The sequence below is a fragment of the Montipora foliosa genome, chromosome 13, assembly GCF_036669935.1.
Source record: "Montipora foliosa isolate CH-2021 chromosome 13, ASM3666993v2, whole genome shotgun sequence".
In the NCBI taxonomy this organism is placed as follows: Eukaryota; Metazoa; Cnidaria; class Anthozoa; order Scleractinia; family Acroporidae; genus Montipora; species Montipora foliosa.
This window is the reverse complement of record NC_090881.1, coordinates 10329502-10354501: the sequence shown is the minus strand read 5'-3', so window position 1 is coordinate 10354501 and position 25000 is coordinate 10329502. Positions and strand designations below refer to the sequence as shown.

General features: G+C 38.6%; 2 protein-coding genes across 2 annotated transcripts in view; one reads left to right on the top strand and one right to left on the bottom strand.

Moving 5' to 3' along the window:
• Window positions 1-19360, bottom strand: part of LOC137982209 (ribosome biogenesis protein BMS1 homolog) — a 31483-nt gene extending 12123 nt beyond the window's left edge. The window contains exons 1-14 of the mRNA XM_068829282.1: window positions 18972-19360; window positions 17123-17202; window positions 15866-16054; window positions 14786-14928; window positions 13766-13887; window positions 12635-12780; window positions 12056-12121; window positions 10117-10215; window positions 8912-8946; window positions 6911-7974; window positions 5859-5960; window positions 3540-3800; window positions 2415-2622; window positions 692-845 (exon numbers count right to left, since the gene is read on the bottom strand). Coding sequence (XP_068685383.1) covers window positions 692-845; window positions 2415-2622; window positions 3540-3800; window positions 5859-5960; window positions 6911-7974; window positions 8912-8946; window positions 10117-10215; window positions 12056-12121; window positions 12635-12780; window positions 13766-13887; window positions 14786-14928; window positions 15866-16054; window positions 17123-17202; window positions 18972-19335 — 3033 coding nt within the window. The 5' untranslated portion in view covers window positions 19336-19360. The remainder of the gene's footprint in view (window positions 1-691; window positions 846-2414; window positions 2623-3539; window positions 3801-5858; window positions 5961-6910; window positions 7975-8911; window positions 8947-10116; window positions 10216-12055; window positions 12122-12634; window positions 12781-13765; window positions 13888-14785; window positions 14929-15865; window positions 16055-17122; window positions 17203-18971) is intronic.
• A 196-nt stretch (window positions 19361-19556) lies between these two features.
• On the top strand, window positions 19557-22186 carry LOC137982210 (DNA-directed RNA polymerases I, II, and III subunit RPABC3-like). The gene is made up of 3 exons (XM_068829283.1): window positions 19557-19706; window positions 20218-20479; window positions 21918-22186. Exons 1-3 carry the CDS (start codon window positions 19634-19636, stop codon window positions 22033-22035), a joined length of 453 nt encoding a protein of 150 aa, XP_068685384.1. The 5' UTR covers window positions 19557-19633; the 3' UTR covers window positions 22036-22186.
• The last annotated feature ends 2814 nt before the right edge of the window (window positions 22187-25000 follow it).

Genomic DNA, 25000 nt, shown 5'->3' with positions numbered 1-25000 from the left:
AACCTCAGAGAATATGTTTACTGACGGAATCTTTAGGGTGCTTTAGCAACGACGACGGGAACGGCAACGAGAACATCATCTCAAAACATAAATTCGCGTTATTTTAGTCACTTCGTGACTATTTAAAGCTTTTTAACATGACTACAGTGTGGCAGTACCTCAAGAATGAATCCGATAGGAGTCACGCTTAATTTAGGGGAGAAAATGAAAATTTATCGCCAAGTGCTGACATCGTCCATAAAACCTCAAATTTGGTTCTTTCACGCTGTCGTCCTGCTGACGACGGCAAAGAAATGGACAAAAATGAAAAATGCACGTTCAGGGCGTGCAAAGCTATTGTCCTCTGTGGTATAGCTAGAGGGCCGTAAGTAGGTTAATTGCATCTCACTCTCGCACCGCACAATGACAATGTCTGATACAGAGGATATTACATGGCCGCGCGGAGATAGACATTTCTCTTCGAGTGGTGAAAAAAATTTCACGACTGAACGCAGCGAACACCAATGAAATACTAAATCATTCCACGAAAGGCATCGAGAGGCGCGATTTTCATATGTAACCACAGCAACAGCGAAAGTAGACTATCTTGCTCTCCCCCAGCCCCCCTCTGGACAGTATCAGTCTCAAAGTAGGCTATCTTAAGAACAAAACCCTGGCAGTATGCTATTGCTACTGTGAATAACCATCTTACCTCGACCCTTACGTATACTCCGGGTCTGAACCCTTCGTAATGTGCACGCGTTTCGTCATCTAGGTCCTGGAACTCGGATTGATTCAATTGAGCTTGCTCGGACATCTGTGCTTTGAGATCGTCATAATATGAAGTCTCATCTCCTTCATCATATCTTAAGATTGTCAAATGGATAACAATGCAACAGCCATAGCATTGATTTAATAAAAGTGAATGACCTAGGGTTAATTACTTAAGCAATAATTTTATAGTCAATAAGGGAATCTTTGCTGACGTCATAGTTTATAATTGTTTCACTAACATACATCTACAAGTTTGCTCTTTACAAATTGACTTCAAAAGGTAAAAGAACTTGTTAAACTTAGTTACATCTCTTTAAGCATTTTGGCTTTGATAACGAGCGAGTTATTTGGAGCTTTTCGTTTTTTCTTCTTTTCCAGTCTTTCACCATCTTGTTCTGTGAACATAACAGATATCTCCCCATGCACAATCCTACTGGAGCACTCTAATCGCTAACCACACAAAATTCGATGCACTTGTGGAGAACCAAGAGTCATGCTGTAGCTTTACATGGAGTGTAAAGAGACTATGGGTGAAAAATCGCAGTATCTTGATAATACAATTAACATATCGTTTGAAAGTTAAAAGGCGCAAAGAAAATTCCAACGTCAATCACCTTCTACAATTTCTACTTTTTCATCATAGCTAACTTGCTTTAAGCATAAACTTCCTAACTTCTTTCTCCAGTTTTCCACGAATGATGTTATTAAGCATCTTGAAGAATTTAAGCAGCTTTCAAATGACTGTCAAAAGTAATCACGCGCTTCCAATTACTACACTTGGTGATTGGTTTAAAAAATCTCACACCAGTTTATTAACCAATGAAAAGGTAAGCCAAACCAATCACGACTTGCATGCATGGTATTTCCAGCACTTTGAGCAAGTTACATGGAATTGCTATGAATCTGGATTGGTTCATTGCGCTGTTGAATGGTCGAAGTAATTACTTTGGTATCTGTTTTACGACAACTAAAAACCGCTCTAATGTGCTATGATTGTAGTTTCCTTCTTCGTTGTAATTGCCTTGTTATGTAATTAATTAGTTTTGCTTTTAGGTTCACTTCTTTGCATGTATGTTAATTTTATTTTTCTTATTGTTTAGTTCCTTTTATTACTGTATCTTGTATAGAGCTTTTGGACTGCAGCCATGTTGCATGGCAGGAACAATATTTTTTTTCCTATGGCAACAAATGTTCTTTCTAATGCAAAACACTTTCATTGTTCCTGCCATGCAACATGGCTGCCGTGCAAAACCTCTATTGTTCTGTGGTATCCTTTTTACGCTCCTTTCTTTTTCATCGATTTAGTCTCATCTGTAAATTTGTTATAGCGAGGGCTGAAAGTTTGATAACTTTTTGGGTAAATATGTAACCTTCTCAAAATGAGGTTTATCATATTGCATTGCCTCAGAAACCCATAAGGGTTGAAACGTGTAACGGCCCCTTGTGTGCTAGAAAACAAGCTTCTGAATATTCAATTTGCTAAGTACCATATTTGGAACAACAAGAGTGAGGGGTTTCCAAATATGGTACTTAGCACTGAAACATTCAACCAATCAGTTTGCACTGAATATTCGGAAGCTGTGAACGGGCGTTACACGTTTCAACCCTTATGGGTTTCTGCTTGCATTGAATTGTATTGTTAGTACCTCTTGGAAGGATACACAGCATCAAAAGCAGCTTTTCGTTTTTTCTTCTTTTCCAGTCTTTCACCATCTTGTTCTGTTTTATTCCCTCCATCATCTTCCACTAATTTGTTGTCATCAGATGCATGTCCTTCCCCATCTGAGTCGGAATCATTTTTATCCTTACCCATGTGCACTTCACCAGTCTCCAGATCTTCAAAGTCTCCAAAGAGCTCCTCATCAGACACTATTAAACAACGCGATGAAGATTATTCCCTTGATCAAGGTATGAATGAGAAAAACATACTAGGAAAACTTCTCCTTCTCCCAATGGCTAAGACATTTCAGTCCTGCTTCATAGTCGTGAAATTCTCCGGGAATCCTTTTCAATTTCCCATTTTATTTTGTTTCTATTAAGGCCAATGCTTTCAACAAAGGATAGCCAGTTCGCCATCCAACCGTACGTCTTGGTATCTGTGTCTGAAGCCTAGACTGTTGGCAGTCTATTTCTGTCTCATTGTCCATCAAAACTTGACGAATATTGAACAAAAACGGTGAGAAAGATTGGAACGGGAGACGAGATTGTGAGGTCGAATACTCGATGGACCAAGAAAAACGGACTTCAAGCAGTCTATCTGAAGTCAAACTACTGTGAAATACCAGATAGCATGCTATAAATACCGGTAGGTAAAAAAAGGGTTCAGTCTCTGAGGAAATTGTGGTGCGGCGTTGGTGGAGAGTGAAACATGAAAACTCTGTTTTATCAAAGGAGTTGATAAAGATAAATTAACCATCGTTAAAAAAATAATAATAATTGAGCTGACGTTTTGAGCATTAGCTGAACAGAAACCAACCCACGCACTCTCAATCCATGGGCAAACGTGCACCCAGATTTTTGATGACTCATGATACTAAATGAAAATTTTTGTAACTTTCTGATCGCCAGAAGAAAAGTAGACCTTCTAACTTGGGAAGCCTCAGTCTGTTTCAATTCCGGTCCCGAATAGAGGGACCAAAGGAACCGTGTCCCTTCACACAGCAACAGTAAAGATGAGCAGGAGAAGAGACAGTGCAAGATGAGGAAAAACAAATTCAAGAGTCATGAACTGCTCTGTCGTTAGAAATATTTAAACTTTAAAACGCTCTTGCATAATCGATACATACTCTGATTAACTTCTTGAAGCAGTGTCTCGGCATCCTCCGAGTCTTTCCATTTGCCAGTAACAAAACAGCATCGAATGCTTTCAAGTACTTCCGGTTTTCTCCAGTCTTTCATTGACATGCTAGTTACTGCTAGTGAACAGTCTCTCTCATGCATGGTACCTAAACTTAAAGAACTCTTCTTTGGCTTTAGTTTAAAGATGCCACCTATTCTATCATCGTCACTGTCATCCACAGGCTCCTGTTCGGTGGAATTTTGAAGATCTAAAGAGGGAAGCGAATGAAGAAAGAAGCAAAAATAGGGCCATAGTTAAAATTTAGAGATTTTGTTAGGCTTAAGATTAAGGGGACCATCGTTTTCAACACTGAAAAGGATAACACCCAACGAGAACAAATGTAGTTGGCAAATGTAACTTTTTTTTTTGGGGGGGGGGGGGGGGGGGGGGGAAGGGGGGATTTTTTTTATCAAACACAGTATCGTGTGTGTATCAGGCAACAAAAAAGTAGGAAAGAGGAAAACAAATAAAAATAAAAACCATTTCGTTTCACTTTTAAATTTCCTTGGCGCCGCCATCCTCGAACACCTGTCACGTGTCGCATGGCGCCACCAACTTGAAGTACTGTCACCTGTTTCCTATTGCTCTGAGTTTGGTCATAGGCAACTCGGCCCCACTCGCCTTGCTGCACATTCATGATATCATAACCAAAATTTGATCATGGAATTATTGTTAGTGGGTTGCTAGTATGGCAAACCAAGTTGGGGTCTGCGTTTAGTTTGTTTGTTTTCTTTTTTTCTTTTTTTTTTTTTCCGTGTCGGTAAAAGTCTTGCTTGTCACTCCCCTGCTAAGTGGTGCATGTCTTTGTGCATAGAGCCTTCTGCGCGTATTTTCTTAGGATCGAGAGGGTAGTGGGAAATGCGTAGATTTCTCTGGTGGACACAGTAGAACGATTAACTTAACCGGCAATGGCGTCGAAAGTCATGTAACGCGAATGGCGTTTTAGTGGCTCTTTGGACAAAATATACCCTTATGAAGCTCAATAATGGCAAGTCAATTGGATATAAAGGCGGTGGAATCTTAAAAGCGACGAGTAATGGACTTCGACAACAATCTATCGCCCGTCGAGCCGAAATCAAAGTGAGCTGTATTTACCTGAAGTACATGGTAATTTGACACGATTGAGTTTCTTGCCTTCACGCACGCAATAAAATAGGAAGACGTTTTCGCCTCTAAGAGCAAATTTGTTGTTTGTTTCATTAAATTTTGGCTGGAAAAGGATTCTGTGGTATTTTCTGCCTTTGTGAATTATAATATCATGTTGTGTGTTGAATTTCCGAGCTTAAGGTTGAAATTTGATATGGGAGATGTTTTTTAGTATTGCTCTGTAAGCAGGAAGGGTTCACAGGCCTGTTGGAAGCGTGCTTGAGTTTCAACAAAATGAGCCCCAAAATCAGTGAAAAATTGGGACGCAGATGAATAATAAAGTAGCTGCTATTTCCAAAATGATGAAATTACCTTGGTGATAAACAACGTCGAACGCGTCTTGGAAAGTAAATTTTGACTTTGCATAAACAAGAGTTGGGCGATTGTGATCTTTGTTTTGACTTCGTTCATTTCATTGTCAAACTTTATAACACTTAACAGAAAAAGAAACTTACAAAAACCCGGTATCTTGCCATCATTTGACACAGATGCTTCACTGTTTGGCAAGTACTATTTTTGGTCCGATGCTTCTGTTTTATGATGGTATATTGTTTTGGTCTCCCATCCAAACACTAACCCCGCCGAACAGGGTTAAACGTCAGTGAACTTCGGTAATACAAAGCTGTCAGATGCTCAGAGGGCACGCTTAAACTTGTGGTGAAAAGAAGTTTATCAACATGCCAGCCCAGAAGCCAATGTTTCTCAATTCCCATTCATTTTCTTCAATCTTTCTGGGTTCAGTACTTTGCTAGTAACCACATGTCTTCTCAGACTATTTACCCAAGACTTCTACCATGGCACTACAATGATAGACAATACCAAAACAATATCGTGCACTGTTAGAGCTACATATTACGCAACGACAGATCTGTTTCGTCGTACGAACGTGTGAGGACCTGTGAGCCAAAGGGCCTGGTATGACTTCTTAATGACCCCCCAACTTGGAAAAAATTGTCTGGAACGGTGCACGTACCACAGGCAACCCAGTGTACCCTCACGGAGGGTCTAGTTAATGTTAACAAAGCATCGTACTAGCGGCTACTAAATGTAATTTATATGAAAACAACCTACACACTATCTCCTGCTTACAAAAAGAATGTCAAGATAAGTGCAAATATACCATTTCCGTATACGAGCTTCTGCAAGTTTGTTGTATCCTGTTGGCGCTGAAGAAACGCAGATGCAGCTTTTTGGGCCAAGTTTTCTTTCCACTTTAACAAACCTGAAAAATGCATGACAAAATCACTGAAAATGCAATTGAGATTTTCCCTGACCGCAAAGCGTACGGCTCATTGACGTTTCCATCGATTCCACAATATCCAATAATAACAACGCTCGCTAAAGAGGCAGGAGGAGATGGAAATATATGACGTCAAAAAAAAACAACAACAATAGGATGTTCGTGAAAACAAACGTTGTTGCGCGTGAACACACAGCGGGATTCTTAATAAACAGTGGCGATCCCTTGATGCTTTTGCTGCGCTGTCCCACAAGAAAATGCCTTCTGTTTCAGTTGGCAGACCAGAAATGATCTTGATCTAAAGAAAACTTAAGATAACTTGTTTTCCTATGTCATCTTGAAAGGGTGAAAACACATTACTTACATACACATTAGTTAAAAGGGATATCGTTTTTGAATACGTCACAATATTAGGAGTGAAAGGGCTAAAGATTTTTAAAAAAGGACTTTTTCCCCCTTCATTTTCAATATTGAGATTTTCAGAGAACAAAAGACGCTTTTCCCCCTGGGACCAGGGTTCTGTTTCCCGAAAACCTGGAAACCTTTTTGGCCTCGCAACTAAGAGATCTTTATATCTGAAACCGTGATATTGGAACAGGGACAGAGAAAATGAAACAACTCCAGGAATTCATGACAAGTAACCTTTTCCTTTGAAAAAAGAAAGCGTCTTATGCCACTCGAAATACGCCAAAATATATTCGAAACTTTCAAGAAAGTTAAATGTTACGTTTTCTCTTAATTTTGCAGCCTGAGGGTTTTTTCCTTTCTTTAAATAGCAAAAAACTACTGTCAGTCATTTTTTGTTTTAATTTGCCGCTCTTAGTCGTGGTTGCCTTACTGTAGCAACTTCTTGCCACCCTTTGCATTTGAGTTGTTCAACTAAGGGTAAACAAACTCATTTATTTGGTCGAGTGAATTTGCAACTTAATTACCTTCTTCTTCTTGTTCTTCTTCTTCTGCTAATCCAAGGTTTGAATCTTCTCCATCTGCATCATCGTCAACAGATTCATTTTCCTGCTCGGAATCTAAATTTTCTATATCAATTTCACTTTGGTTACTTTCCTTAAAAATCCCACTTTTGGAGTTTGTCCTGAATTTGCTAGAGTGCGCACCTGTGTATTTATTTTCATCCCTCTTTGCTGTAGCATTTTTTGATCGCTTTGAAGAAAATTCTTTGGAATTGCCTTCCAATGAGTTGGTTTCCATTTTAAACTTCTTAATCCTCTGTCTTCCTCCGTTCAATCCCTGAACTAATTTTCGCTTCCCTTTTGAAAACTGAACTTCTGAATCAGAACCCACGTCGTCAACAGATCTTTCATCGTTGTCCTCTTCGAATTCCATTTCACTGTACTCGCTTTCCCTTTGCACTGGGTCTTTGTCAGATTTATCAAGCAAGCAACCTTCCTTTGTTTTTTCTACTCCTTTTCTGACTTTCTTTGGCATATTTACATGTAGTCTTTCAGTTTGTTTTTTAGCTTTAACGTTAAAAACTATTTCATCCTCCTCCTCCTTATCATCATCGCCATCGTCATCGTCATCGTCATCGTCATCGACCTCGTCCTCGTCCTCGTCCTCGTCCTCGTCCTCGTCCTCGTCCTCGTCCTCGTCCTCGTCCTCGTCCTCGTCCTCGTCCTCGTCCTCGTCCTCGTCCTCGTCCTCGTCCTCGTCCTCGTCCTCGTCCTCGTCCTCGTCCTCGTCCTCGTCCTCGTCATCACCACCAACGCTATTACTTTCCAAGGATTTGATTCTCTTGTCATTTAATGCCTTAGTTTTAATGGAGTTACAACCATCACCAAGGTCATCATCTCCAACCCCTACATCATCATGATCTGAAGTCTCGTTATCCTCAATACCAACGGCACCATCACTATCGTCTTCTTCACTACTCATATCACCTTCATTGAACCCATTTTCATCATCAAAAACTGCTTTGCGTCTTATGCGGCCATTCTCATCTCTAACAACTCGCTCAAATGGTTTCATCGACTCTTGATCACTAAAAAAGAAATAACGAAAGCATCAGTATAAAGTCCTTCCACATCTTGGGTCATGACACACCTTAATAGTGAATGAATCATGAGACACTACGCGCTAGCCAAGTAAATTTAACCTTAAGTCTTTAACAACAACAACAACAACGTTTTTTTGAAACCTGAACAAGTGTCTGTTTTGAAACCTGAACAAGTGTCTGTTCGAACCAGAATGAATAAAAATAATTAGTATCACCCAACTAGTGGACTAATGCAAACCCTGCATTTTGATTGGCTGCGCTACTAGAGGACTATTAGTAATAGTCTTCGAGTAGCGAAAAGCGTGACGCTTTCTTTCGTTTATTCCCAAAAAGGTTTCTCTTCAACTTGCATTTGCTAACTTTATTATTGCCTTTTCTGTCCGACTAGTTGGGTGATACTAAAACAATTAGACCCTTCGTCGTCAAGGGCCACGGGTCAATAGCCCATTCGGCTTCGCCTCATGGGCTATTGCCCATTAATCTGGACAATTTAAGCAAGTGTCTGTTAATAGGCACCAGCAAAATTCCACGTTAATTTTTCTTTTTTGGCCCTGGCATCACGAGGATGAAAATTTTGATTTTTTTATTATTTTATTATTTTTTTATGCACATGTAAAGACCCTATGGAAATAAAAGAAGAGAGATTGTGTTGTCAACTGACAACATCTCAAACTTTGGGAGTATCAATTCCAACAAATTAAATAAATCCACAGAGAAGTACATGTAATGGGCCATTTCCGAGTTGCTGTTTGTCTCGTTTTCGAAGTGAATCTAGGTGCTCAACTATTGTAAGGGAAATGAGTTTGATTTGCATAAGAATACGCGACTCATTTCCATTTGAATGGTTATGCACCAGGACTCGGTTTGAAACTGAGGCGTGCAGCAACTCGGAAATGGGCTATTTATTAAACTCTAAACTTACTCAGTAAATTCATCAGGGCCTATATGAGCACCGTCCTAATAAATTAAGTGGCAAAAAATATACATGTATAATTATTCAATAATAGATATTCTGTGACATTTTCTGTTGATTTTTCACTAAAATAGTCAAGGAAGGGAGCACAAAGAAAGCTTGTAAGTCATCAAAAACTCAAGGAGAAAAGAGGTCTTTTGGACAGTTTCAAGCTTGCATCACCCATTAACAATAAAAATATATGAAGTTGCCTCAAATTTGTATTTAACACTGGAGCAAATATTGTTGACTAGGAGTCATGTACTGTAGTACATGAAAGTCATCATCTTTTACTCTTGCTATAACCTATAGGGTACAGTACATGTAAATGTAAGAATAAAAAATTATTGAACATGCAGGTACATTGTGTAAATCAAGGGCTGATCATGTGTATATTACTGTATAAATTATTTACGATTATAACTTAAATGTACACGTAAATGATACGCAATTTTAGATGCGTCAAAAGACATGTACACGCGTATCGTGTGCGTTAATGTTGCGTCTGCGTTGTTCGCTTATCTCCGAGTGGTACTGTACATGCAACATGAATAATCCATGACTTGAATGAAAAGTTATGCAGAAAGATATTACGTATTGTGAAGCAAGAAAACTTGAGAAAAGGGACTTCACATCAATAATTAGCCAAAAATATACATGAAGCCCAACATAATTATATTGCATAAACTTAACTGATTAGAGTGTTTGAACCATGTGAGCGTTAGCCTTACTAATGGAAATGAGCACACACAAGGACAGAGAAAAACTCTGACTAGGGTGGGAATTGAACCCATGACCTTCGGGTTAGATCACCGCTGCTCTACCGACTGAGCTACAAGGTCAGACGGGAGCAGGCGTGGAAACTAAAGATGTTAAAGTCACGGCAATGAACATGTACAAGTAACAGGAAGGGTTACGTGTAGCACTTATATTTCAAAAGACTTAACTGATTAGAGTGTAATGTGAAGTGCTAAGTTTCTACCCCATATGAACCATGTGAGCATTAGCCCTACTGATGGAAATGTCTAATCAAAACAAAGGCAACGCGCAAGAACCTTGAGCGACCGATGCATTGCACATTGCACATTGTCACACTATGTTTTCTTGATGTTCTATATATTAATTATTCTTTCATCAAAATGGGAAAATAGAATGAGATCTCTTGATAACCTTACCTTGAACAACGTGAGGTGGCTTATTCTCATTTTTGTATCAATTGTCTGTTTTGTGTCAATCAGCGATGACACTAGTTCATTACTTGGTTTAGTCTCAACCTTGAAGCAACAGAAAATTAAAAAACACCTTTGTTGGTAAATTAACCCTTAACATTTAAAAGAAAAATTAAAAGCAAAGAAATTCATTCATTTTGCAGAGCACTATACAGTTCATTTCCCTTCATTTATTAACTATTCATTAGGTAACTGTACAATGCCCATGCCCAGAGTCAACGATAAGGCAGGGAGCCCATTACACAGGTCGACTTCAAAGCATTTATTCTCCCAACCATGATACCACAGAGGACAGTCCACAACATGGGAACTTCATGCACTGCTCTTTTCCTTGTTTGGCATGCACCTGACAGGCTGCTATAAAAACTTTAAACACACCACACAACACAAGATATTAATTTTGGCGTGTGTTAGCATGCACAAGAGAAGCCAACTGTAACATCTACATGTATTGCCCTACTCATAAAATACACACATATGCCATGTTATATAATTGACAGTGTATGCATGTCTAACGTTTTTCTTAGTTTTCCCATGGATGGTCACAAATGTAACATCTTACATTGACTGATCACTGTACAAATATAAAGTAAATATATACAATGTAAATACATGTATATGGATGGCACAGGGATGGCACAGTGGTGAAAGCACTCGCCTCCCGGCATTGTGGCCTGGGTTTGATTTGTGTGAGTTGCGTTTGTTGGTTCTCTATCCGGTTTTCCCATCTCCTCAAAAACCAAGCTAAGATTTGACTCAAGTTAAATTGACACGATTTGATTTCTGTACAGTGCACCAACACAATTTAAATACAGTTGACAAATTCTTTACTATACATGTACATGTAAGCATATATGTCATTTCTCATGAATAACACATACATGTACATGTACCGAACTTCTGTAAGACAACAAAATAAAATTCCATTTTTTGCAACACTAAATGCAATCCCTTATACTGTAGGAACTCTTTGCCCATTTCATATTTGCGTAAAAACATTGATAATTCATTAGTTTCTGTTATCTTAGAATTACAGTACATGTACATGGATTGCAGCTGTATGTCAGTAACATATACAGAGTAATTCCCAGGACTTGCCCATGCAAAAAGGATTACAGTGTACATGTCCATAATTTCCCAACAATGCATATTTACACAATGTACACCCTGTATAATTTTATGTGTACTACAGTACCATTTTGACCACACTTTTTTGTTGCTGTATGTACATGTACAGTGTACATTACTTTATTCATGACAACTTTTGTCACACTTGCAAGGTTGAATCCCTATTGAGGAGTCAGGGTGGCTTAACAGTTATCAATCGCACCTACCACCTCTGTGACACCAGTTTAATCTTGGCCTAGGCCATGAGGTCTACCGTCATAATGTGGGCCAAGAATCAGTCAGGTCTGGGTACTCCGATTTTCCTCCCACATCAAAATCAACTCATTCAATTACATCCAGCTGCAGGTAGATACCCTTGGGAGGGATAACCTCTAGTAGCCTTCCCTTTCACTGAATTACATGTACATGAATAAAGTTGTTGTTGTTGCAGGGGTGCAGGGATATGGCACAGTGGTGAGAGCACTCGCCTCCCACCAATGTGGCAGGGGGTCCAATTCCCAGATTAGGCGTCATATGTGGGTTGAGTTTGTTGGTTCTCTACTCTGCACTGAGAGGTTTTCTCTGTGGGTACTCCGGTTTCCCCTCTCCTCAAAAACCAACATTTGACTTGATTTGTCTTAACTGTTAATTTCATTTTACAGTGTCCCTGATTAGTGCTCCCACGCTAGAACGACTGGACACTTAATAAAGTTGCTTTCCTTTCCTTTTTAATTTACATGTATGAACAATGTGTACTGTACGCCAGTCTTCCAATCACCTCAGATGTAGACTTTGACTTTTCTCTAGCAGCCTGACTTCCACCAAGATCGATATATATGGCATCCTAAATGAGACAAAAAGACTAACAGTAATCAGTAATATTATAAATCAAGGACCAATTTTGAAGTCATTTTCAAAGACTGACTCCTGCTTCAGTGATGTTGAGAGGATAAAGCCCTTTATCCTTCAACAATGAAACAGTTTAGTTTGAGGTTTACATGTTTGATTTTCTGAGAACTTTTTCAAAACTCAAGGGAAAAATGCCCGCATATACAACAAATACTGAACCAAAAAACTATTAAGCACTTGAGGCCCTGATTTTCTTGTGTATGCACAGTTCCCAGAATCAAATAATACAAGATTAGTACATGTACATGTATTCCATGAACATTTGAAAAATAAATTAAGAAATTGCTTTTTTGACATCAAAAATAGGGGGTCGATTTGAACACAGAATCTACTTATACACGGGTAAATAATTATGGTAAATGGACTTTCAGAAGAAATTTAATATAGTTATTTATCAGCATCAGTATGGTGATGCATATGCGCAATTATTTTAAGAAACAAGCTGTACCTTGTCATACACCACCCCACCAACTCCAGATAAGGGTGCATAAATTAGCCGTTCCTTCTCGTTCAATGAGCGTTTCTTCTCTGTATCTGGCAACGGACATGGATCAGGCAAAAGACTGATCTGTTGAAGAGTGTGATCTCCACAACCTGCATTTAATTTAACAAAAAGAAACAATATTATTTGTTACAGATAAGCAAAAAAAAATTTCATTTAATTTCACGCTTTAGAGCAGTTTTCAATTAAGTGTCGAAAGTAATTAGTGAATTGCTTACGTTTCGCATTACTTCACTCAGTGATTGGTTCAAAGTTCTTGTGCCACTTTTTCAACCAATCAGAAGTGAAACTAAAACCAAAACCAGTAGTGGCCCGCACGTGCACATTTTCTTGCACTTTGTGTCGACTACATGTATGTGTAATTACTTCGAGTTTATTTTTATGATTGGTTTACTGGATTGTCTCCGTCCTTTTTGATTGGCCAAAGGAATTACTTTGGTTTTGGTTTTAGACACTCGATTGAAACTCGCTGTATTACAACTGCATTTTTGAAGATGATAACAATAAAGCTACACGTATGGAGAAGCCTGTCATATACATGTACATGTACCGCAGACTGCTACGTGTACATGTGTAGCTCACTTTGTTGAGCATCAGGCTGGTGTGCAGGAGGTCGTGAGTTCAACTCCGGCCAAACCAACACTCAGGATCTCACACTGTAAAATACATTAATTTTGTACATGTAACTGAGGAGAAGGTACTACGTGTCCATTATTGTCACTGCCCTGTACATCCACAAGTGGTTACATGTAGACTGTCTTTTAAGTTTTCTCCAATAAGCACTGCTCAATAAGCTCTGCTCAAAAAACTCTGTGGGACATTAAAGATCCCACACACTGATCGAAAAGAGCAGGGCACGGAGTTCCCTGTGTCATGGTCTGCTCTGATCGAGGCCCATCAATTCGTTAGCCCATGGCTATTACAGTACATATTTTGAGATCCTTAATTTGTCTATCTCTTTATCAGCATTTTAATAGAACTACTACAATGATAATTATTATTTTTACCACACATAAAATCAATCATACTTGTTCAATAGAAGGAGTGACTTTTACCTTCTGGCTAAAGTTGCCTTACCGATGATATGGACTTTCGAATTGTGCTTTAGATGAGTGCCCCTTACATAACCATACAGGCAAATTTTTCTGTCGCACTTGGCATTTTGACGAATGAGTTCTGGATCAGTAAGCTCTTCCATTCTGAAACAATATGAAATTTTAATAAAGTGATAAATACACTGTAAACCATATTACACAAAATTGATCACCTGTGAAAACGTATGATGGGGTGCACTATTCTTGGTTTCAAATTTTTCACACCCGTTTAATGGTTTTTTATAGGCCACTTTCAAAAATAGCATTTTGATAATACTCTTCGCTTGCCCTCCAAAATTTTGAACAAGCAGTTTTCATTTCCTCTTGGGCCCATTATAAGTTCCAAGAGAAACTGAAAACAATGCTTCTGTAAACATTTGGAGGGCAAACAGAGTATTATGGTATTTTTGAAAGTTGCCTATTACAGTGCAGCTTGTCATGAGGATACTGTTGCACGCAAACAGGCAAAATGGCCAAAATAAAATTCAGCAGATCACTGAGTGTCAAATCATTTGAAGGATGGTACAGTACAATGGACCATCTGTAAACATTCAAGGAACAGAAAATGTGGAATGATAAATGAGAAACAGGGTGTCTACATGTAAAGTTCAGTACATGTACACTGTACAAACATTACATTTCAGATTGTGTGAAAGAAAAAAAAAACTAGCTTACATTTGTATGATTTTAACAGTAGGGAAATAAGAACCAGTTTTTTGTTTTGTTTTGTTGTTTTTGTTTTTTATGAAAAAGAGAAAAGGGGTACAGGACTGGTGCATATGACATGACATGCAGTTATAGATGCATCAAAAGAAAAAACAAAGGAACTGTACAGAAGTATGGGGGAGGGGGGGGGGGTGACATACTGTATGTGCCTTGTTCAATAATCTCTCAGTTACATGCACAGTACATGTTACTGTACATCACAAAGATTGTAAAAATGATGAGATGCCTTGTAAATAAATGAATATTATTGTGACTTATTCATCTGAAGATACAGTACCTATCTGCTAAAATGTAAGGATGCGATACTCGCCAAGTCAGTGGCGGAAACTTTGCCACTGATATAAACCTTCCTAGGTTGTGTATCTCTACCTTGGGATAGGAACCATAAACCAGACCAGACAAGTAAAACAGCTTCGCTCCCTGGGAGGAAAAAAAGGGAAAAGGACTTATCATCGCTAGAAAGACCCTCACCATGCATATGATCATTATCACTCAAAAATCAAGATTTCAAGTAGTGGTTTAAAATGGTAACAGTGTACATTGCATTTTGTAATCAGCAGATTGGGACAGGTTTAAAAGCAAAAAACACTAAATTTAAGGAGCTACAATGTACGGTACAGCTGTACATACATGTACTTGTAAGCAACTTCAGCAGAGATATGGCAGACGAGTTAATAAAAAGGTTTGAACAAGACTTGATCGCAAGAGACAATTAAGGAGCAGGCGTAGCTGATCAGTTTAAGTCCGTGGCTTTCGAAACAAGAGGTCCCTGGTTTGATCCTCAGTGACTTCAATGTCTGTCTTGACTTTCCTCTGGTCGGTGTAGCTAATTACCTTTAAATATCATCAAAACGGAGCACTGACAGAGGGAAGGGGGTAAAGGGCACACCGTCGGCTTCCACTGATACCAGTTTCGTAACTGAAGGAACTACATGTTCCCATGTTAAATGAAGTGGCTTTACCTTTAACATTGATTGCATTGCACTCTCCTCTACCATTGAGCTACTGTACAGCATACATTATACATGTACAGAATGATATAACTTAGAGTACAGTCTATTTGAATTACAGTTTCAACCAAAACACTTTTCAAAGCAACACTGTTACAGTACAATGTACATGTAACAAAACAGCTTAAGCAAAGACGACGACATGCAGATTATAATAAAATTAATTCAGTATTTAAGGGGGACTTGAATCCCATTTTTTCGGTTTTCATGCCCAATCAAAAATAATTGCAAACAAGATGTACTCAAAGACATGTAAAATGTAGGTACATCCACATACATGTACACACATGTACATGTAAGAACTAAGCGACAACCTTGAGCATTGTTAAAGAAAATTACATAGTTACCTGGTAAACTTCAGTCCAAAACCTATTTTTAAATTTCTTCTTTGTCTTCTTCAGAGATTTGTTATTCTTCAACAGATCAAGGTGGGTTAGTATGCCCATAATTTTAGGGAAACCATGAACTTGGCAAACACTCAGAAACTCAAAAATTTCCATTTCAAACCCAAAACTAGCATCAATCAGAACAAGAACCTGAGAAGAAAACAAACATGCATGAATACACATTGTTTAACAATAAGTCTCATCAGAAGCTCATGACCTCAAACTCTGGTTCAGAGCAGGGGTTTTTTGAGTCTAAAAATATCCTTATTTGGATGCAATGTAGCTCATGCATTTTCCTTTGTGTGCAGCTTTGATCTTATTTTTTCAATAATTGGGCATAAACTTGGTGTCTTATTAAACCCCTAGCTTTGTTCGAAGAATAATTGTATGTGTTACATGCTTCAACATCATGTACTTCTCGTCTCATCTACATTAACAATGACCATTTTCCTGTAAAGATCAAGAGAGCAATATTTTTTTTCTCTGTCTGGCGTCAGACAATAACACATCACAGTAATAATATTATTATTAACTTTTTACTTGTCTAAGGGGTCCAGCTGGTTCAGAGGTGGCAAAGGGGTTAGCAACATACATGTATATTTTAAACAGTACACATATTTCCCTTTAAAATAATCAGAAAGCAAGAATAATAAGTTCGATTTCAAAGACAAGGGCCACACTATCCAGAAAATAGCAATGTTATCGCTAATCTAGGTGGGTAGTGTAAATGTTAAACACTAGAAGATGCAACTACATGTACATGTAGTACGTAAATAAAATAAATAAATAAGTGAAATAATTTTATATTAACTGTACATTAGGATATTACATTGTATAGTCTTAAGTTGTGAGAATTTTGACAAGTACACAGTAACAGTTGATAATTGCCAACATAATCAACCTCCTTCCCGATCATATTTGAAGAACAATATTTTTAAGTACTCCTGCATTTTTCTGTTTACAAATAGATTTAGGCCGTTTTTTTTTTTTTTTTTTTGCAATTTACAATGTACTAGAGGGCCACTATTCCTAATTTTAGCACCACATACAGTATGTGTATGATAAAGTGTTTACAAAAAAGCTACAAATGTGACAATAATAATGACACTGAAGGTACATAATACATTGTACATGTACATGCAAGTTCAAATCCATCTTTCAAATTAACTTTCATGCAAAGTACAGAAAATGTTACTAAATATGGTATATTAAGCTTACCAGATCAGCAATTTTTGCTATATCAATCATAGAGTTTATGTCATTGTTGCATTCTAACAAGGTGAGACGTCTCTTTTTCCCTAATTGCAAAGAAAAAAATGAAAGTACCAAGTCGTAAGTAAACGACAAATTTACAGTTTCACACTGTAAATTTACATGTACCTACAGTAAGTGCACAGAAACCTTTTATGTATATATCCCTTCACTGTAATGCATCAGTGGGTATAGGGTTGACTTGACTTTCATCGTTAACTTAGTACAGTAATTATTTTTATCATTTCATCAGAACTACATGAGTAAAATGTAATAGATGATATTGTTGCTACACCATCTTCAGCACATACACTGTAGCAGTACCTGTATCAATATCGCTCAAAGATACATGTACAAGTGCCTTCAAACAAAACTGCATGCTATAAACTTGTACATACAAATAGTGTACGTGTGTGAGTGTAAAATCTACATGTACATACAATTTATAATTAGGATGCACTGTGCATGTACGTGTTTGCTTATTAGAGTGCTTGTTTTACTGCTAATTAACAGTCTTTGCACACTTTTTGATCAGGCATTTGGATTGAGATGTTTTCGATTACTTGACTGTACAATGTATCTCAAATTCAACTCCATCAGCTTTAATGTACAGTATTCATGAGTTCAATAGCCCTGCTGCTTGCCTTACTTTATTTGGGTTTCTTAAAGTGCACAGGTTACAGCTGTAACCTCAAAGTAAAGTCTAACATACAGTTACCTTTGCTCTCTACATTTTACTTTTAATAAATTAAGGTACAAAAGAGTAACAAAGCTGGCATTCAGTTGTCCCATGGCCAAACTAATGAGACGTATGGGTCAGCTATTCCTTCAATGACGTCAAGAGCAAATCAATTTTACATCGCCAAAGTTCTTTCAAACTATAAATGAATGCAAAGTAGTTTATGATGTCATCAAAGAAATAGGCCCATGCTTCTCACTGCCTCGGTCATGGGACAAATGATTGCCAACATTTTTCTCTTACATACAGTGTACCTTATGAGGCACATTAAAAAGTAAAATCTAGAGAGCAAAGGTAAATGATTATAATAATTTATAATATGTTTTATAATTATCTTTTGCTTAAGGTTAACCCTTTGATCCCCAAACCCTTATTATATTTATCATTATGGATTGCAATATCAGACTAACCAGGCCAGTGGAGGAGTATTTAGGCCATTATTGCAGGGGTTTGTTTCATTAAGTTTTAAAGTAGACTAGAAGGAACCTTGTGATAGAGTAAGTGGGCACCCTTATAGAACAAAGTTTGCATCAACCCCCAGACAAATTACACTCTTTATGGGGTCTTACAAGGAGATTTGAAGGGAATTGTACATGGGGGTCGGGAAAAATCAGGGAGATTTTGTTTTCTGACACCTTGCACCAGGGAAAAATCAGGGGACTTAGTAAAGAGAAACAAGTCATTTCAAGTTGTTTTATATGCATGGAAATGTAGCCACTGAACACAAGAATGCCGTCTCATCCAACTCTTCCCAAACATGGCGGACTCGTCAGGTAGTATTATGTTAATCCTTTTTGCATCTTGCTTCTGCTAATACAGTACAAACAGCTTGAACATATTGCTCTACATTATATTAAATTAGTCTTATGCCCTTTTAGGAGGGACAATTTCTTGATTTTGCTTCTTCTGTGTTTGTTCTGTGGGTGCCCCCAGTTATTAGGGGAATATTGAGAACTTCGGCTGAGCCCTTTGAGCCCCCCACCCCCCCCCCCCCCCCCCCCCCCCCCCCCAGCTTCCTTCCAGGGGATGGCCGATGATACATTGTCGCTGCATCAATTAAAGGATAAAGGAAATTACCAGATACTATGGTGACTGGGCCATTGATCTCAGACAGCTGCTGACGAGTAAAGTTCTTTAACAAGGAATTTATAAGTGTCGTCTTTCCAACTTTTGGCGGTCCCACCACGGCTATGATGTAAGGCGGAGGTTCCAAAGGCGTTCGATCCACTTTCGGGTCATGATGTCGCTTTGTTTCAACGTCTTGTTTGCGACGAAATTGACGAGAAGCCCGCAAAGCGGAGTTGAATGAAAAGGCCTTTGGATTTCTTCCAGCGCTAACATCTTCTTCTGGCTTATTCTTTTTCTTTTTTCTCTCAGCTTTAGGGCCTGCTTGCTTTTTTCTATGAGGTTTTGCAGGAGTATTCAACTCTTCGTCGGCCATGTTCGGTGCTTCACGTGTTTGACTCTCACCAGTCTGTCTCGTACTTTGATTTTCCTGAGTGGGGAGGTGTCACTGAATCCAACCCTGTATTTCTCCCAAAATCACTTGTTTTTCTCGCGTGATAACACAATGCATGCCTTTAACATAACTTACTTTTTCTTATTCCATTACTAATGACTAAAATCTATGAACAGTGGACATAATTTTTGTGTCACTCTTAAATATAAAAGTTCACCGGTCCCCAGTGCGGTTCATGAACAGTTGACATCGATAGTGCGCCTGGTCATTTTCCGTCAACATGGCTGGCGTGCTGTTCGAGGACATCTTCGACGTTAAAGACATCGATCCTGAGGGAAAAAAGTTCGACAGAGGTAAGCCTTAGATGAGGATGAGACGATTTTGCGTTGCATTCACTGCAAGCTGCTTCTTTCCTTACAAAAGTCAAAAATCTGTAGGATTGCTTCGACGAAGATCTTTATAGTCGATGGTTTCTTTCTCGTGTCATTTGCAAACGGTTTGAAACTGTAAGGCTTTAAAAGGAAAAAATCGTCTTTCTATCATAGCCAAGAAAGTTACTTTCCATATGGCCGAGTTTTCTGTTTCATTTTTGATTTTGTACTCTTCAAGTCTTGAATTTATTTCCCAATGGAAAAAGGGGTAAGTGTTAGTGTGGAGCCCTGGAAAAAGTCTGGGAGCGTCTATATGCAATCCATATGCAAATGAATGGAAGCTTTTGAAGAACGAAACACTTCACAATAAGCACTATTGTTATTCAATGATGTGGAAATAAGTGGCCCTGCATTCTATACTTTAGCCAAAGTCTGATAAACGATTCCCACATACATGTAATCAACGTTTAACTGTATCCCCTTGTCCACACAGTTTCCCGACTGCATTGTGAAAGTGAGAGTTTTAAGATGGATCTTATTCTGGACGTTAACACTCAGATCTATCCAGTGGACTATGGTGATAAATTTCGGCTTGTCTTAGCAAATACCTTAAAAGAAGATGGCACCCCAGATGATGGTGAATATAATCCTGCAGACACTGGTCTCTCGCGAGCTGACCAGTTTGAGTATGTTATGTACGGTAAAGTTTACAGAATAGAAGGAGATGAAGGAGGAGTAGACGCTCCAACACGATTGTAAGTATGGCAACAGATTAATGACACTGAAGCATGTAGGTACATGTATAAGGGTCCTCGTTTCTTTTTTAGAAATTATGTTTTTCTATTGCACTCTACTTGTTAAATTATTATGAATTACTTGAATTGTGAATTGTAGTTAACAGTATTTTCATAGGAATAATAAAAGTAATGACAAGCCTGACCCTAAATCCATTATCAACATCATGCCTTGTATATACATGTACTTGGAATAATACTTTAAAAGATTAATTGGCACACATTTACAGTGTACATGCGTACATGGTGTTGAGAGTTGAAAACCTTACAATAATCTTATTAAATTCGGTGACCTCAAACTGTTTACCTACAAGTATTCATCTTTTCACAAGGAAACTGCAGAAAGCAACCTACATGTATATCATTTATGTCGCCAATTGCACTGTTAAGAGCGAGCATATGCATAGAAACACCTTCTGTAGTAGAGTTATTCTTAAAACTTTCCTGGTCCACCAGCATCACTCTATTTCTCCAAGGACTTCTTCTTGGCCTCCCGATTGGATTGTCACACTCCATGCTTTCAGTGTACATGGGTTTCCTCTGAGCTCTCAGTCAAATAGGACCAGTGACATTTTGGGGATCTTTTGGCCGCTCAAAAGTGGCTTTCACTTACGGAGTCAGTGGGCAGGCTTCACAAGGCAAAAGGGCAGCGTTGCATGCTCCATTGAGCAAAAAAGGTTAACAACGGCTGTATTCATAAAGCAATGCTAGTACTTTATTATTATGCAAAAATCTGAATGGGGAATATTTGGTTTCGGTAGCACTTAAAAAGAGAGAGAGAGAGAGAGAGAGAGAGAGAGAGAGAGAGAGAGAGAGAGAGACTTAGACTTGTTCACAACATTAATTTTGCTGGCACTGTTTCATTACTACCACCAATGTGGCTCGGGTTCAATTCCGAGAGTTGGCAATGCATGTGGTTTGTCTTTGTTAATTCTGTAGTCTGCTTTGAGAGGTTTTTTCTCAAGGTACTTCAGGTTACCCCTCTCTTCAAAAACCAACCTACTATTTGATATGTATTGACTTGATTTGTGATCTGTACACTGTACAGTGTCCCCAATTAGTGCCTCAGCTCTATTAATGCAGTTGACCCTAAAATAAAAACAACAGTAAAAGCAAGCTGACACACACTAACACCAACCCAGTGTGGCCAACACATCACACATGCGCACAACCATTTCACCCAGTCAATTAGCAGCCATGGACAGTTGTTTCGGCCTTTTGAGCCTCATCAGCATGGTGCAGCTAACATACCAGACGGGTGTATTTAGCACCCCTTTAAGTGGCAGCTTCACATGCCATACATGTGGTAAGCGTTTGTCACCATGCTTTTACTGTTGTTCCTAAAATAAAGTTCATTAATTTTAGTATGTTGAACCATGTTTATTTTGCCGTATTTCAGAGCAGCCTATGTGTCTTTTGGAGGCCTTCTCATGAGACTGCAAGGCGATGCAAACAACTTGCATGGGATGGAAGTAGACAATCATCTTTATCTGCTGATTAAAAAATTGGCCTTTTGATTGGTTTTTCTTCAGTGGTATTTATTACAGACTCATGGACCAACAATATCAAGAGTAAAGCATGTGACCATGTGATACAACACCATTGGATTCGCACTTGTAGCTTTTACAGGTTTAAAGTCATGCTTATACTGTACATGTAAATGAGTCACAGATGTATGGACTCATTGGTCATGGATTAAGCTGTCTTGTCAGTAATGCAACTGGTAGGACAGTCAAGATGATGTAGTATAAAAATTAATCTTCTCTGATCGCACTTTGATTTTAGGATACCGATTCTTTCAAAGCAACCATTTTAGGTCTGTACACTGTATAATTTTATCCTAACAAAAGTCTACCAGCCTTTTTGTTCAATTGAATTATGACAGGTTTCCTCCGGGTACTCTGGCTTTCCCCTCTCCTCAAAAACCAACATTTGACTTGATTTGTGTTAATTGTTAATTAATGCTTCAGCGCTTGAACGTCTAGACACTTAAATTAAGTCTCTTTTCTTTCCTTCTTTCCTTTCTTACATGTATCTATGTTCAAAATATATGTGTAAACATTTTCGTCGCCAGAGACCGCGATTCTTTCGGTCAGCACCATATTCATGTTGCTCACCGAAAGAATCGCGGCCTCTGGGGACGAGAATGATGTGTAAAGCGAAAACGCAAACATTGGAGTCATTTACGCATGAGTTACCCGTTCTTACGTCGTTGAAATGACGTTGTTGCGTGATGTTGTACCGGAGTGAAAATATCGCTACGGTGCACCAACCGGTGTGGACTTGTGCCGGCATGACTTGATCCTTCCATTATGACATTTTCTAGTGGTACCACGTATAAAGCAAATGCAGAGTCCCTAGAGGGGGAACAAAAGTCGCCCCGGTATTATGTAAACACCAGCTGGGAGTTTAAGCAAAGACGACGGCTACGGCAACGACAACGCCACAAAGCAAGCACATCATTGGTTAAAAAATGAATAATAATAATAATAATAATAATAATAAAGGTGCTGCACGTGCAACACGAATTTCCGTGCATTTCTTGCCGTACTCCACAAAACAGCAACGTGAAATCACCAAATTTTAGGTTTTGACGACAACTTGAGCATATAGCAATGAAACAGTCATTTTCTGTTTTAACTTTACAACCGTTCGTACCCATCCAGTTACAGGGTAGTTAGCCTGTTTTGTACAAGGTGAACAAGACGGAATAATTGCGAAATAGTTGCGATAGCGCTACATGTAAGTTATATTTTGGAACGACGTTTTCGTAGCCATAGCCGTCGTCTTTGCGGCTTAAACTCCCTACTATCTTACGTTCACTTTTCATCTTTTAACCAAGACCTATATTGTTCAACCTCCAAACACATAAACAGCCCGCCTAATGTATCCTTTACTAATTGTGGGATAGTTTGGCTTTTAATAAACTTGAATTTAAACATGTAAGTGTGGGAACGAAGTTCATTATTGGTTAGATGACACCTAGAAAGACAACCTGGATCTACGCCGGTGGCCCGTAAGGGACCCCGTAGGGGACATGGCATTTCGTGATCAGTTTTCCTGCTTCAAATTTTCAAACTCTAAATTTTGAGTTCACAAATTCGACATTTTGCGTTTGCAAACTCATAATTTCGAGTTCACAAACTCGAAATTTTGAGTTTACAAACCAGTCAATGTAAAATACAAACTGCAGACAACGAGTAACTTGAAGACTAAGGTTATAAGGTAACTGTAACTGTTGAAGAAGCCCAAACCCTTCAGAAGTGCTAACCTTAAGACCTAATTAGGCACAAAACAATATTTAGACTTAACCGTTAGCACTTCTAAAAGGGCATAGTCTGCATTTTACCCCTAGTCTGCAGCCAGCATTTTACACTGAGCAACTTCGAGTTTGTGAGCGCAAAATTTCGTGTTTCTGAACTCAAAATTTCGATTTCGTGAAAACAAAATTTCGAGTTTCCAAACTGAAAAATTTGAAGCAGGAAAACTGATCACGAAATGCTATGTCCCTTACTGGCCACCGTACCGATCAGATTGACAATGATCCTTTTAATTAATTTGCCATATAGGTGGTTTGCAACCAATCTCTATAGAGACATAGGTTGTTTACTATTTACAAGCAGAAATCGGTTGGTACTAGGTTTGTTCAAATGGTAAGCAAAAAACTCCCGAATGGGAAATTTAGTTGGGATAGGCGTGTACCATTTACAAAATTCGTTCACGTTTACCGAGAGAGTCTGGGGGGAGGCAAAATCATGAAGGAATGCAAATGTTAAACACGTTTTCCGTTTGGGAATTTTGGACTACCTTTCGAGAAATCCCGTTTTCTCCGGAAATTTTCCGTTTGGGAAGACCACAATAGGCTTACCATTTACATTCCAACCGAAATTTCCGGGTGTTTTTGGTAAATGGTAAACAACCATAGATAACAGGCTGCAATGTACAATTTCTGTTGGACGAACAAAAGGAGCTAATGAGAGATCTTTTGTTTTCGTCCAAAAACATGGCGGCGATGACGTCACGTGAAAACAACCTATAGGGAGACAACAAGAATCACGCAAACTGTGCTCCAACGTAACTCAGTAGTATTAGTAATGGCTTTTTTTCCAGCCGACTTGCGAAAAACCAACAAGTTTTCACGGCTTGTGCGGCATTGTCGCCGCAGCAAAGGTACAACAAATCGGAAGTTCAAAGACCTCAAACTGAACTAGAATTCCCAGTTAACTTAGATTAAGGTTGCCTTCTTTCGAGCCTTCGAACAGAAAGTTGCCAAACAAAAGAAAATAAAGTGGGAATTTACTTTGATTGTAAATGCTACAGCACTTTTCAATGTTCGATCGCAAAATCTCAGTTCAAAAGTCTAAAAAGGAAGGCCGTCAATTTTTCTCCATGTCATCTTTTTTTCCTCCCATCCTTTTTTTTCTGTCGTTACCCTTCTGGCCTCGGTTGTAAAAAAGGTGGATAACGCTATCAATTGGATAA

Coding starts and splice junctions, on each gene's coding strand:
- LOC137982210 (XM_068829283.1), top strand. CDS start 19,634: ATGGCTGGCGTGCTGTTCGAGGACATCTTCGACGTTAAAGACATCGAT. Junction 19,707..20,217: donor GGGAAAAAAGTTCGACAGAG/GTAAGCCTTAGA, acceptor TTGTCCACACAG/TTTCCCGACTGCATTGTGAA. Junction 20,480..21,917: donor GTAGACGCTCCAACACGATT/GTAAGTATGGCA, acceptor GCCGTATTTCAG/AGCAGCCTATGTGTCTTTTG.